Below are 13914 nucleotides of genomic sequence, written 5' to 3'. Positions count from 1 at the left end.
TCTCTGGGATATGTGGGACGATAGCGTCACACCTGGCCAAAAGCCAGTGAAAATGCAGAGCGCCAAATTCAAATAAATGACTATACAAAAATCTAACTTTCATGAAATCACACATGCAAGATACCAAATTAAAGCTACACTTGTTGTGAATCCAGCCAACATTTCAGATTTCAAAAAGGCTATTCGGCAAAAGCAAACAATGCTATTATCTGAGGATAGCACCATAGTAAACAAACACTGACACGCATATTTCAACTCTCCAGGTGCGACACAAAACGCAGAAATAAAGATATAATTCATGCCTTATCTTTGACGAGCTTCTTTTGTTGGCACTCCAATATGTCCCATAAACATCACAAATGGTCCTTTTGTTCGATTAATTCCGTCGACAATGTCCATTTATTTGGCACGTTTGATCCAGAAAAACACTGGTTCCAACTTGCTCAACGTGACTACAAAATATCTCAAATGTTACCTGTAAACTTTGCCAAAACATTTCAAACTACTTTGTAATACAACTTTAGGTATTTGTTTATGTAAATAATCGATAAAATTGAAGACGAAATGATCTGTGTTCAATACAGGAGGAAAACAAACTGTAGCAAGCTTTCTGGTCACTCGCCTCTATCTAACAGTACACTTCAAGTTACCCTCGTTCTGGATGGCCGTACTTCTTCATTACACAAAGGAAAAACCTCAACCAATTTCTAATGACTGGTGACATACAGTGGAAGCGGTAGGAACTGCAAGAAGGTCCCTTAAGAAATCTGGATTCCCAATGAAAACCATTGAAAAGAGAGTGACTTCAAAAAAAACTGAATGGCTTTGTCCTCTGCGTTTCGCCTGCTAAATAAGTTCTGTTATACTCACAGACATGATTCAAACAGTTTTAGAAACTTCAGAGTGGTCTCTATGCAAATCTACTAATAATATGCATATCTTATCTTCTGAGGATGAGTAGCAGGCAGTTGAATTTGGGCATGCTTTTCATCCAAAATTCCGAATGCTGCCCACTATCCTAGAGAAGTTAAGTGATCCTAGCATAAATCTTAATTTGCCAAGGGAAAGAAAACCAAGTATCCTGGTAGGCTGCAATCTGTTCAGAATGAGTCTGACGTCATCAGATAATTTCCAGGTCAATGCCTGGAGGTCAGTAAGAATTGATGTCGACCTCAAGACATATGTGAACCACATGTTTTCACATGGGAAATGTCACGTGTGAAGTGTTCCAAAAACCACATGTTTTCATCATGTGATTTGATTTTTTTCTGTAAGGGCTAAGAGTTTCCCTCCATAGGTCATTTAGAATCTCAACTGTACATTTCTCATTGTGAACAGATACAAAATAAATATGCTTTGAGGGATTCTTTGGAAATGTCATGACCCTTTGACTGAAGATGCTGGTGAACCAGTGTAATCTTTCAACTTAACCTTGTCAGGCTATTAGCAGTTAGACCAGTGCATCCACAGCTTGGTGACGGTGAAAGCTTTCAGTTTCAAATTATTAGGTTCAGAGAATGCTATACAAACCCTGCAGCCCTACTGCAGATAACTGACAGTAACTATACAGGCATGAAACGAAGTAGATAAAAATGTATTAAAAGAGGGATAAATAATCAATAATGAAATTAAATATTGTCTTGCATTTGAAAATAACATACAAAGAGAGGCTTAATCTCAGAAGGCAGAACTCCATTTGATGTGCTCTCTCTCTCTCTCTCTCTCTCTCTCTCTCTCTCTCTCTCTCTCGTGATGAGATGGTGGATGGTGATGAGTGTGTGTGCGAGAGAATGAGAGAGAGATAATGTGTTTTGAATGCACAAGGAATTTAGTCAACAGCTTAGGCCGACTGGGGGGCGATCGTAGTTGTGCAGTGCACGGATCGTGCGTGTGAGTGAGAGACCGGCACTCCATCATCAGCTATACCCTACAGCCTGTCTCACTCTCCTTATCCTCCTCCTGAAAAGAGAGAGATCACGCAACACACCAGGGAAAAGAGGACAAGAAGTGTAGGAGAGAAAAAAATCTGCAGAGAAAAAGACTCTCTCCTCTCTACACTGCTCTTTTTCCGAGCGTGAGAGGGAAGGGAAGAGGGAGAGACAGGAAGGCAGTGAGCCGCAGAAATAAAAAAGGTGCTTCTTGTCATTCGTGCTGCTTTCCCTGCCGTGGCTCCAACCCACAGAGCTCTGGTTGTCAGCCAGCAAAGAGCAGAGTGCTAGCGCAGTAGCAGTGTCTCTCTCTCCACAGAAAGCAGCCTGGGGAAGAGAGGATGCTAAACAACTTGACAGACACCGAGGAGGGAGAGGGGGGACCCAACTGCCAGGGTGAGTGATGAAATCTATCACAGAGATGTGAGGGGGTGTGAGGGGGTGTGTGGGGGTGACTGTGTTTGTGTTGGAAGGTGGGAGGGGAGGGAGGATAATAAGTGTGTTTGTGAGGGGGAGTATAAGGTGTTTATGGCAACAGTATTTTTGGGGAGGTGTGCTCAAGAATGTGTGCATGTGAGTACAATGCGTGTCTTTGCAAGTTACAGTATACCGTTTGTGGGAGTGAGTGTGTGTCTGTTTTCAGGGATATGTGGGGGTGTGCAAACACTCATGTGAATGTCACTCCACGACAGAGACAGACAGAGAGAGAGAGAGAGAGACACACAGAGAGAGAGAGAGAGAGGGAGAGAGAGAGGGAGAGAGAGACAGAAAGAGAGAGAGAGACAGAAAGAGAGAGGGAGACAGAAAGAGAGAGAGAAAAAGGGATGGACAGAGGAATGTATCTGTATCTCTGCACTCCTCTTTCTCCACTGGCATTTACAGTGTTCAGCTGTAGCTGTTACTGCAAGGCTGCAGTGACAGGAATAATAATGGTGTTTCAGTGGGAAGAAGAGGAAAGGAGAGGAGCAGCAGATTATTGTATTCCTGTAGCCAGAGGACCAGTCTGCTTCATGGCACTGTCACTTGGCTCCCAGGCAGAGTCATGTTTGGGTGAAGGGACTATCTGGGGATGCATATGTCAACCACAGTCCGTTTGCCAAGCATTCAGAACATTTCCTTTTTTCCTTGACTATAATCCCTCAGTTTTCTTCTGAAGTTGAGTAAATACATTGGCAGGAAGGACGTTCCTCGACCCCTGCGTCTTTGCACCAGAGCGGTGCAGTAACGTTTCTGTGTACCTGCAGAGAAACTTGTTTCCTTCAGATGTGGCTTGCAGTGCTTTCAACCTCTGCTTGTAGATTATTGTATTCTTGTCATAGCCATTTTCTCTGCTCTATGATAAGGCTTAGAGTGATCAGAGCAGAAAGTCAACCCCTACAGAGCGTCTGGGGAATCCTGTCTTTAGATTCAACTCCAGGGATCTACAGAACTCATTCATGCTGATGGCTCACCCCATCAAGGATATTGTCTCAAGGGGGCATGATGAGAATTACGATAGCCTGATAGCCCCTGTTAGTGTGTGTGTGTGTGTGTGTGTGTGTGTGTGTGTGTGTGTGTGTGTTCACATTGAGCTCACACTTCAGTCATCTTGGATCATATTGAAAAGCCTTTTGATGGAGGTTGACAGTATGCATATGTGGGCAAAAACAGACTTTCCATGTTGTTTGTGCTCCATCTGTGTATGCATGTGCATGCGTGTGTTTTTGCATGTACACGTATTCGTGTGTGCTCTACAGCTCACCACTGCTGTCAAGACAGGATTAATTATGTGCTGATAAGTCAAATTAATTATGAATCACAGGGATTTCCCAAAATGTATTAAGCTGATGTTATTTCTGAACACTTCAATTATGCTTTTGAACTACTTACATTTAAAATTGTGAAGCAACACTTTCAAAGCCACTGCAGTCTTACCTCCATGGTGCAAGCATTAATCTTGGTATTCACACAGTCGCTGTCCTTGGTTCTGAATACTGTTGTTCTCTGGAACTATGCAATGCTGTTCCAGTCTACTGCATTTGTTAATACAGTGGACTGCACACATTGCTGGGATTAGACTCTGTCCATGGTGCTGAAATGAGGCTGTGCGGAAATCTCTCTCTCTCTCTCTCTACTCCTGCCCCCAGTCTGCTGCAAATGCTCAAACTCTGCGTCATGTTCAATCCCCAGCTGTATGGGATTTTAGGATCTCACGTTACCAAGGAATAGTAAAATTCCTGCTAAACTATCTTTCCTAGAGTGTGTGCATTTGTGTGCACATTCTTGCATCAATGTGTTTTTTTTGTGTGTGTGTGTAGGAGTGTGTGCACATTTTAAACTCATTCTGAATTCTCCTGGGTTTCTCATTGAACTCTTGTGGTCCTGGCTGGTTTTTGGCTTGTCATTGGTCATTGTCTGAAGTTAAATTATTACCCGGTGTTGCATAGAATGGGCAGAGAGCCCAAATGTGTGCTGCACAGGGAATAAAACATTAGGCAATTAAAACTACTGCAGCAACATGCATATATCAGCATATGAGCCTTCTGCATTATAAACGTTGATGTATTTCTAAAGGATTTTTTGTTTTATAATGCATAATGCTATGTGATGCATTATGAATGCTTATAGCAAGTCTTATAATGCACCATGTGTGATAGAGGGAACAATAAATTAATTCATAATGCATTATACAGGTGGGTTATAAAAAAAAGTGTTGCCGTAATCCCTGTCCAACTCATGTCTTTTTCAATGAAGGGTTGATCTGGTCTGTAATATTTTGGATTGACTGCCTGACTTGGCATTTGTCACAAGGCCTGCAGTTTGCAAATAGTTTGGGTAGCTATTTGACTAGATGTCAGGAGTCTTATGGCTTGGGGGTAGAAGCTGTTTAGAAGCCTCTAGGACCTAGACTTGGCGCTCTGGTACCGCTTGCTGTGCGGTAGCAGAGAGAACAGTCTATGAATAGGGTGGCTGGAGTCTTTGACAATTTTTAGGGCCTTCCTCTGACACCACCTGGTATAGAGGTGCTAGATGGCAGGAAGCTTGGCCCCGGTGATGTACTGGGACTTACGCACTACCCTTTGTAAGTGCCTTGCGGTCGGAGGCCGAGCAGTTGCCATACAAGACAGTGATGCAACCCGTCAGGATGATCTCGATGTGCCAGTGGATGAGAGGGCACATGAGACATGGCTTAAGTTCATGGCAGGAGAAAGTTGACACTGGTAGTAGAGTCGAGTGGTCATCACCTCTTAATCAGGAACAGGAGGGGACTACAAATAGCAGAAACATTCCATTACAGTGGCATCATCATAGGTTAATAACCAGATAAAACATTGGACCCTATAGGGTATGACAGTGATTAATCAATTGTAAAAAGGTTTTATAACGGCTATGGGACCAGTTTATCCTAATCAGGTCACATGGTTTAAAAAAAACTCCTGGCCCTGGGCAGGATGAAAACCCTGTCAAACTGCACCGACCTTAAGTAATTATATTTAGACTAGACTAAAAGGGTGGTTTCCTTTACACAGACTCAGAGACAACAATTGATTGACAATAGAAATTACAGGGCTGAGATTGCTTTATGCATGTTTGCATCATGTAGGCCTATGCAACTGTAGGCCTAATAAAGAATTCACTCACAGTCTATGTCATCACTATTGTGTTGATGGATTAATTCCAGTTAATCGTTTTTTATTGAAAATGTCTAGGCAGCATAGCCAGCCCAATTTGGAATATAAACCAAATTTGATCACATTCGCATTTTCTCCTGATACAAACAAATGGACTACAGTATAAATAAAAAATGTTACCAATTAGTTTACCCTGACCAGGTGGACAGGGCGCATAGGCTGAACGCAGCTGCTGTTGTTAGCATCATACAGTTGATCCAAATGTTGTTTTCATCCCATACAGCATGTCAGATTGCTAATGTTTAGTTGTAGCCTAGACTGCTGCAACAGTTATATATTTCAAATTTACATTTGAACCTTTATTTAACTAGGCAAGTCAGTTAAGAACAAATTCGTATTTAAAATGACGGCCTATGGGGGAATAGTTTGTTAACTGTCCTGTTCAGGGGCAGAACGACAGGTTTTTAGCTTGTCAGCTCAGGGATTCAATCAAGCAACCTTTCGGTTACTGGCTTAATGCTCGAACCACTAGGCTATCTGCCCCCCCGAAAATGTTTGCTTGTGTCGGTCATGTAATCGGGTTTGCTAAATAAATACCAGAGGAAAGTGGAAAGTGCACTTGAGCACGTGTTGGGCCAAAAAACATGCTGCATCAACCTGTCTTTTAATCTCACTTTTGATGGATGATGCGATGGAAGCTATGAAATCATTCAGAATTGATATCTACATCCCAGAGAAGACAGTAGAAACGGCCACATGTAGAAACTTGCTGAGTCTCTAGACAGTAGAAACTCGGCAAGTAAAGCATTGTAACATGCAATTACCTCTGCAAGCTCTTTGTAGTTGCCCTTGTTAGCAAAACTTCCCCTCTCATCGAGCCCCTAAGTAAAAGCCAACTCTTGCATGCCCAAAAATGCAGTAGTGTCGATAAGCTGCTTGAGAAAACATCCCTGTTCCTTCCTAACTTCTCCTTGTGTTGCGCAGTTTGAATACACAGACCTTCGTCCATTACATGAACTATACAGCTTTTTCCCAAAAGCTGGAATCTGAGGTCAATGAATGAAAGGCCTTCTTCAACATAAAATCCACTACATTGTTAGAGTTAGCCATTCTGGCAGAGAAAATGGCACTCTGGTAGCTATCTATCTACTTGCTACTGAAGTTAGTGTAATTTATTTCAATATGCTTTGCTAACACAACACAAAAATAAAAACAAGCAAGAAATATATAATCCATCTCCTGTAGATTGAAGAAACTAATTGAATGTAATAAAATCCCAAAAATTCTCAACTGTCATTATTCACAATCTCAATTTCAATCTTAATCTATCCAACAATGTCACCAAATCACCAGGCTTCTAAATCATAAATGTGTAGTACTAGGCTCATTTGCTGATCTTTTGATTGGATGGACAACATGTTAGTTCATACTGCAACATCTTTGATTTGTAGGACTTCCTCCAGAAGTCATCATAATTACCATGTACAGTAGGTCCATGGAAAGGGGTGAGGAGCACGACCTCTTAGGTTTTGTGTTGAAATCAATGTAGCCAGAGGAGGATGGAAAATAGCTGTCCCCTGGCTACACCATGGTGCTACCCTAGAAGGTGATGCTGAGGCTACTGTGGACCTTTATTGCATAACAGTTTGTTTAAATCAGGTGTTTAGTGATGTGAATATATTTAGTAAAGTTTTAACTAAAAAGGATTTAAAAAATGTATGATTTATTATTTATGGTTCTCCGCATGGTCCTCTGTTTCCTCCTCCTCTGAAGAGTTGCCACTGGCTGTAACGCTGAACTTCCACGATACGGATGGAATAGAGCCCTAAAATTTAAATTGGATTAACAGCGAAGATGTACTGTCTGTTTATTGACTTGAAACTCAGTGAGCATTGACCCTGCTGCGGTCTCCTGGAGTTGCTGAGAACACACACACACACACACACCTCTGATGAGTTAAGAGGTTATGGTCAATAGTCTGAGTTATGGGACTGACACAGCATAAGATTAATGTTCCAAGAGAAGGTGCTAATTTGCACCGCTGTGACACAAAGACAGGACGACAAATCAAACTGTTAATAGCCAGCATATATACTAAACACCCACCTCAGTAGAGCAAACATCATTCAAACATTTAAGACTTCAAATAGATCTTCATGGCAAATTTGGCCCATTAACACCTACTGCCATAGGTGTCATGCAATATTATCACCTGTTTGCATGCAATGTTGTTGGAAAGGTTTATTCACAATTGAATGTTGGCACCTGCTATTATCAGAAAGGAACAATAACAGGCATCACAATCATAAAAACTGTGAAAAGAGCAGGTGCAAACTTTGCACTGACACAAATGTTTAATTCAATCTGCCTCATAGTATATTGCCAATAAAAGGTAGAAAATGGAGGGAATATATATATATATATATATATATATATATATATATAGAAAAACATCTTAATTATACAGCAGGCTGTGCCATCTACTTCATTGTAATTGCTTGGTGACTGTTTAAATATATAACTAGTCATTACTTCGGTTCCAACCTGTACTTATTCTATTTGACGGAAACGGCTGACGCAAGTCCCTCCCTGGTAAAAGAGTGACATGTATTTGTTTTTATTTAGCAGTGATTAAAAATGTTTTTGTAGCTCTGAGCTTAATACTAATGGAAGGTGAGGGACTGTGACTAGAGAGGTCCCGATCCTTGTTTCTGAGGTTTATTTCTCCCAATCAGCTCTGAAATACATTTCAGATCGACACAGAGAGAGAGAGAGAGATAGAGAGAGAGGCAAAATCTGATGACACGGGTTTCATTTGACACGTTTGTTAAAATGACTAGGGAGTAAGTGGACAGCCACAGAAGAGTGTAATGGCAAGACAAATGGAAATTGATACACTTGATAAATAAGCCTTGGCCCGCTGTCAGACCAGCAGACAGATTGTTATCTCTGGGGGTAAAGGATTGTTCAGCTGCGTCTCACCAGTTTTCAGGGTCCTGTGGAGAAATACACATGAATCTCATATCAGGAGTGATTTGTGCCACTGTTTAATGGTAATGGTAATGTACTTGAGGCCATTGAAGAACATACAGACATAGCTCAGATTGTTCAGTTAGTATTTTATGCATCTTCTCATAGAGATGAAGAGAGAAACAGGTATAGAATAAGAGGGAGACAGAGAGGCAGATGACATAACACAGAAACAGAAATGGGATGGGAGGGAGGGAGGGAGAGAGAGAGAGAGTAGCCTGAGTCACTCCTTTCTTCACCTACCTTCTCCTCCTGTACTCTGATCTATGCTTTGGTTATATCACAGCCTGACTGCATGTGGCTCCATTTGTCCCCTGCGTGTGATCCCAGATAATTACTTCTCTATTATTATTATAATATCAGCACAAACAGTTCTGGGAAAGACACAGCTAGCTAGCTGATACACAATCTAGAAGGGCAACTGTGAAATTGAAAGTTGAAATACCTCTCGAAGTCTCCCCCCCCCCACACACACACTTGAGGATAGGTCTTCAAGTTTCTGTCTCAACACTTATGTCTCAACATTTAGAGCGCAGAATATGCATTTGAATGTACAGTGCAGAAGATATATGTGCATCACATCCTGCACCCACAATTTACAGTGAAACAAAGTCAGTACAGGACATAGTCATTGAATCCACATGTTCTCACTGCCCATCCACACCAGAATTGTCCATTGTTTCCTGTGTAGATACGAGACTGGGAAATGCACCAACCTCTAGTTGTTTGGGTGTCAGACACAGCTCACAGGTGGAGCGTGACCTTTTGTTTTCAATCCAACATTTGAAATACATCATTATGCCAAACAGTGGGATAATGAGGCAGTTTGCAGTCTTAACACATTGCCAAGCAGCAATACAAATTGACACGTTGGGGGCTAATCAATAGTCTATCAATGGGACTGGCGCTAAGGTGAGGAGAGAGGACGGAAGGCTCTCTTCTGGAATGTGCTCGCACATCAGAAACACTTTAATTCACTCCATTTCTGTATCGACTGCTCTAGTACATGATCTTCCCTCTCCCATCCCACGCAACAGAGTTCTGATGTACCTAATCCCCCAAGCTAGCTGATACGTGCATAATGCAGCAACACTCGTCATTGGCTAATTAAACAGCATTGTGTTACATGTTTGCAGCTTTGAATTTATGAGAGTATGCATTACTAAAGAAGTCAATAGATTATCTTATACTGGCGCAGTGAACCACATAGCAAAACATCCAATCAGGTTTTTAAGGACCCTATTGCCTATCTCTACAGAATAAATTATGTAAACTCATAAATCCAAGCTAAGTGCATCCATCTGAAGGCCAAGTGTATTTTTTTGTTTATCAATCTCACTTCTTGTAAACTCCGATTTAATTCCCTTAAACATCTTTCGGTCTTGATACACATTGATTTTCACCAATTACAGTCAGATGGAAAGGTCATTATCCTCTCCTCGCTTACTCTCCCTCTTTTTCAAAAAATGTCTCCCTTTTACTCTGATTCAGGATACAGAATGTGAACTATATGTTCTTCACAGTATACATCACCTTTCTGTCTGCAGTGATCTAAATATTACTGCATATGCCCCAGAACACTGTATTCTACCTGGTTAACCTCACCCGCAAACACACACACAGGACTTGACTTGGAGGCCCCAGGCAGAGCCCAGTCTGAGGCCCCCATGTCTATTGAAAGAGTGACTGCCCCTAAAAAGCAACTTTTCATTTCTAAAATGGCCAATGTGGCGTCAATATGAGTCAGAGACATTTATTAAATTGACGACAATGTGTAAAAAGATAATTTCGCCATGATGTCAGTCTCGTCCAAAACTGAGATTTGCGAGATGGTAGGAAAAAAGGGTGTGTGGGTTGGCAGCACCCAGGCAATCATCAGTTCGGAGCTCAGCTGCATGTGACACAATCGACATCCCCATGGTGAATTTAGTTTGACATTCGATATCCCTATGGGGCTAGATGGAGACCATCAGTAAATTCTACAAAATACCTGGGGCAATATTTAAAAATATCAGTATCTCCAAATGTCACTGACTTAAAAACCCCAAACCAACTATAAATTGTAGAAATCCAGATACAAACACTTAAAGCATTTAAACACCTGCTGCGCCCTGCGCTTGAAACCAGCTCTCGGTCTCCCTCGTGTTCATTACAACATGGACCACTCAAAAAGACAGCCAAAAATGTGTTGAATTTCCAATGTGCTATCACAGTCTATGATCTAAAAGAAAATGAGATGGGTGAAGAACATCCAATGTTCTTCTGACGAAGAGTAGTAGGAAGGATCGGAGGACCAATGCGCAGCGTGGTAAGTGTCCATTTTAATATGTAAAACTGAACACTACCAAAATACAAAATAACACTGTGAATGAACAAACGAAAATCGAAACAGTCCCGTGTGGTACAGACACGGGAAACATAATCACCCACAACTCAAAAGTGAAACCAGGCTACCTAAGTATGGTTCTCAATCAGGGACAACGAATGACAGCTGCCTCTGATTGAGAACCATACCAGGCCAAACACAGAAATCCCAAATCATAGAAAAAGGAACATAGACAACCCACCCAACTCACGCCCTGACCATACTAAAACAAAGAGATAACAAAAGAACTAAGGTCAGAACGTGACAATTCTCTAACTTAGATTTTTGGTTGAGTTGGAGATGTGAATCCAACATATTATTTACTCATTTGTAAACAAACTGGAATTAAACCCAGACTAAGTTAGTGGCACAGATGGAACTATCCAAGCAGAAGATATGTTGATATTGTTGATATTTGATTGTGTTGCCACCAAACACAGTTAAATACTGTATCACAAAATATGATTTGAAATCAACCAGAGCTTGAAACCCTAGGCCTGTTGTCTATTTATTTTCTGATCTCTGGGTTGAATTGAAACAATGGCAGTTTATGACTTTCCAAATGGTATATATGCCTAAATAGCAGAATTGATTAATTATTCTTTTTCCATGTTAAAACTACCATTTGGAATGACTTTGATTGCAACAGTGAATATATTTAGTTTTTAGGTGTGGTTCTCTCAACAATCATTCTCATGATAGCACAGTGACAAATATCATAGCTACTGTATGCAGGGCTGGGCTTGATTAAACCCTGGATGGTAGACCAAATGGATAGCTGTAGATATATCAACTCTCCAGTAAGAGGTGCTGCCCAGTCTATAGTTTATTTTCTGATAGTGGATTTAATGTTGAAGATCTGACGTTTTAAATTCAACACACTTTATACAAGGTTTGTCTATGTTGACATTTGGTTACCATGGTGACATAATCCTGTGGTTGAAATTTCACCCTCAGAACAACAGTTTATTCTTACATCACAATACGTTAACAAATTACGTTTAACAACGTAACCAGTTTGTTCCCAGTGGGATACGTCCTCCAAAATATACAGTACTATCAATGACAATCCAATTCGCATGCTATTGCACAACCGGGTAAGATGTGTGATACTATACTCAAATTCGCATGATACGCCATTCATAATGTAACATATCATCCTAAATGGAGTGTCACACATTGACAACACTGATGCCATGGTCACACTGCCACATTGCTTACGAGGGAGACTCAACATTAGGAGGGTGAATGAATGCTAGCCCATAGCGTGTTCTTATCTACATTCCATGTGACATGGTTCCATGGTTCCAGCCCCTGTTTAATCTGTCAGTTCCAACAGACCCAACAACAGGTGTGTACCACCTGGTGATCATTCTGACCCACTCCACTTAGACAAGGACAGGCAGACAGGAGACTAGTGACACCTGCAACACAACTGTGATAGCATCTGTCTGTCACCAGCTCCCAAAATACAATTTTGAGGGCATTCCATAATTGCAAATATATGAACGTTTGGCATTTAAAATATGTATAAACATGTATACCTACAAATACATGTAAAGACCATAAGTACACCATAAGGTAGCGAGGCTTGATGTCATCTATTATACATGTTGCTAAACTTAGATTCACCTACAGTTGAAGTCAAAAGTTTACATACACCTTAGCCAAATACATTAACTCAGTTTTTCACCATTCCTGTCTTGGGTCAGTTAGGATGACCACTTTATTTTAAGAATGTGAAATGTCAGAATAATAGAAGAGAGAATGATTTAATTCAGCTTTTATTTCTTTCATCACATTCCCAGTGGGTCAGAAGTTTACATACACTCAATTAGAATTTGGTAGCATTGCCATTAAATTGTTAAGCCATTTTGACACAACTTTGGAAGTGTGCTTGGGGTCATTGTCCATTTGGAAGACACATTTGCGACCAAGCTTTAACTTCCTGACTGATGTCTTGAGATGTTGCTTCAATATATCCACATAATTTTCCTACCTCATGATGCCATCCTTTTTTGTGAAGTGCACCAGTCCCTCCTGCAGCAAAGCACCCCCACAACATGATGCTGCCACCCCTGTGCTTTACGGTTGGGATGGTGTCCTTTGGCTTGCAAGCCTCCCCCTTATAACCTCCAAACAAAACGACGGTCATTATGGCCAAACAATTCTATTTCTGTTTCATCAGACCAGAAAGGACATTTCTCCAAAAAGTATGATCTTTGTCCCCATGTGCAGTTGCAAACCGTAGTCTGGATTTTTATGGCAGTTTTGGAGCAGTGGCTTCTTCCTTGAGGAGTTATGGTTAAGGTTATGTCGATATAAGTCTCATTTTACTGTGGATATAGATACTTGTGTACCTGTTTCCTCCAGCATCTTCACAAGGTCCTTTGCTGTTGTTCTGGGATTCATTTGCACTTTTCGCACCAAAGTACGTTCATCTCTAGGAGACAGAACGCGTCTCCTTGATGAGTGGTATGACGGCTGCGTGGTCCCATGGTGTTTATACTTACATACTATTGTTTGTACAATGAACGTGCTACCTTCAGGCATTTGGACGATGCTCCCAAGAATGAACCAGAGTTGTGGAGGTCTCCAAATTTTTTTCGGAGGTATTGGCTGATTTCTTTTGATTTTCCCATGATGTCAAGCAGAGGCACCGAGTTTGAAGGTAAGCCTCGACAAGTACACCTCCAATTGACTCAAATGATGTCAATTAGCCTATCAGAAGCTTCTAAAGCCGTGACATAATTTTCTGGAATTTTCCAAGCTGTTTAAAGGCACAGTCAACTTAGTGTATGTAAACTTCTGACCCACTGGAATTGTGATACAGTGAAATAATCTGTCTGTAAACAATTGTTAGAAAAATGACTGTGGCATGCCAACTTGCCAAAACTATAGTTTGTCAACAAAAAAAATAGTGGAGTGGTTGAAAAAGGAGTTTTGATGACTCCAACCTAAGTGTATGTAATCATCCGGC

General features: G+C 41.1%; 1 protein-coding gene across 1 annotated transcript in view; it reads left to right on the top strand.

The window, feature by feature from the left end:
- The first annotated feature begins 1848 nt into the window (after positions 1-1848).
- Positions 1849-13914, top strand: part of LOC112215726 (solute carrier family 12 member 5) — a 98706-nt gene continuing 86640 nt past the window's right edge. Inside the window, exon 1 of the mRNA XM_024375052.2 lies at positions 1849-2324. Coding sequence (XP_024230820.1) covers positions 2270-2324 — 55 coding nt within the window. The 5' untranslated portion in view covers positions 1849-2269. The remainder of the gene's footprint in view (positions 2325-13914) is intronic.

This window comes from Oncorhynchus tshawytscha, linkage group LG16 (genome assembly GCF_018296145.1).
Source record: "Oncorhynchus tshawytscha isolate Ot180627B linkage group LG16, Otsh_v2.0, whole genome shotgun sequence".
Lineage (NCBI taxonomy): Eukaryota > Metazoa > Chordata > Actinopteri > Salmoniformes > Salmonidae > Oncorhynchus > Oncorhynchus tshawytscha.
The sequence above is the reverse complement of the archived record's forward strand: the minus strand, read 5'-3'. Positions and strand labels throughout refer to the sequence as shown.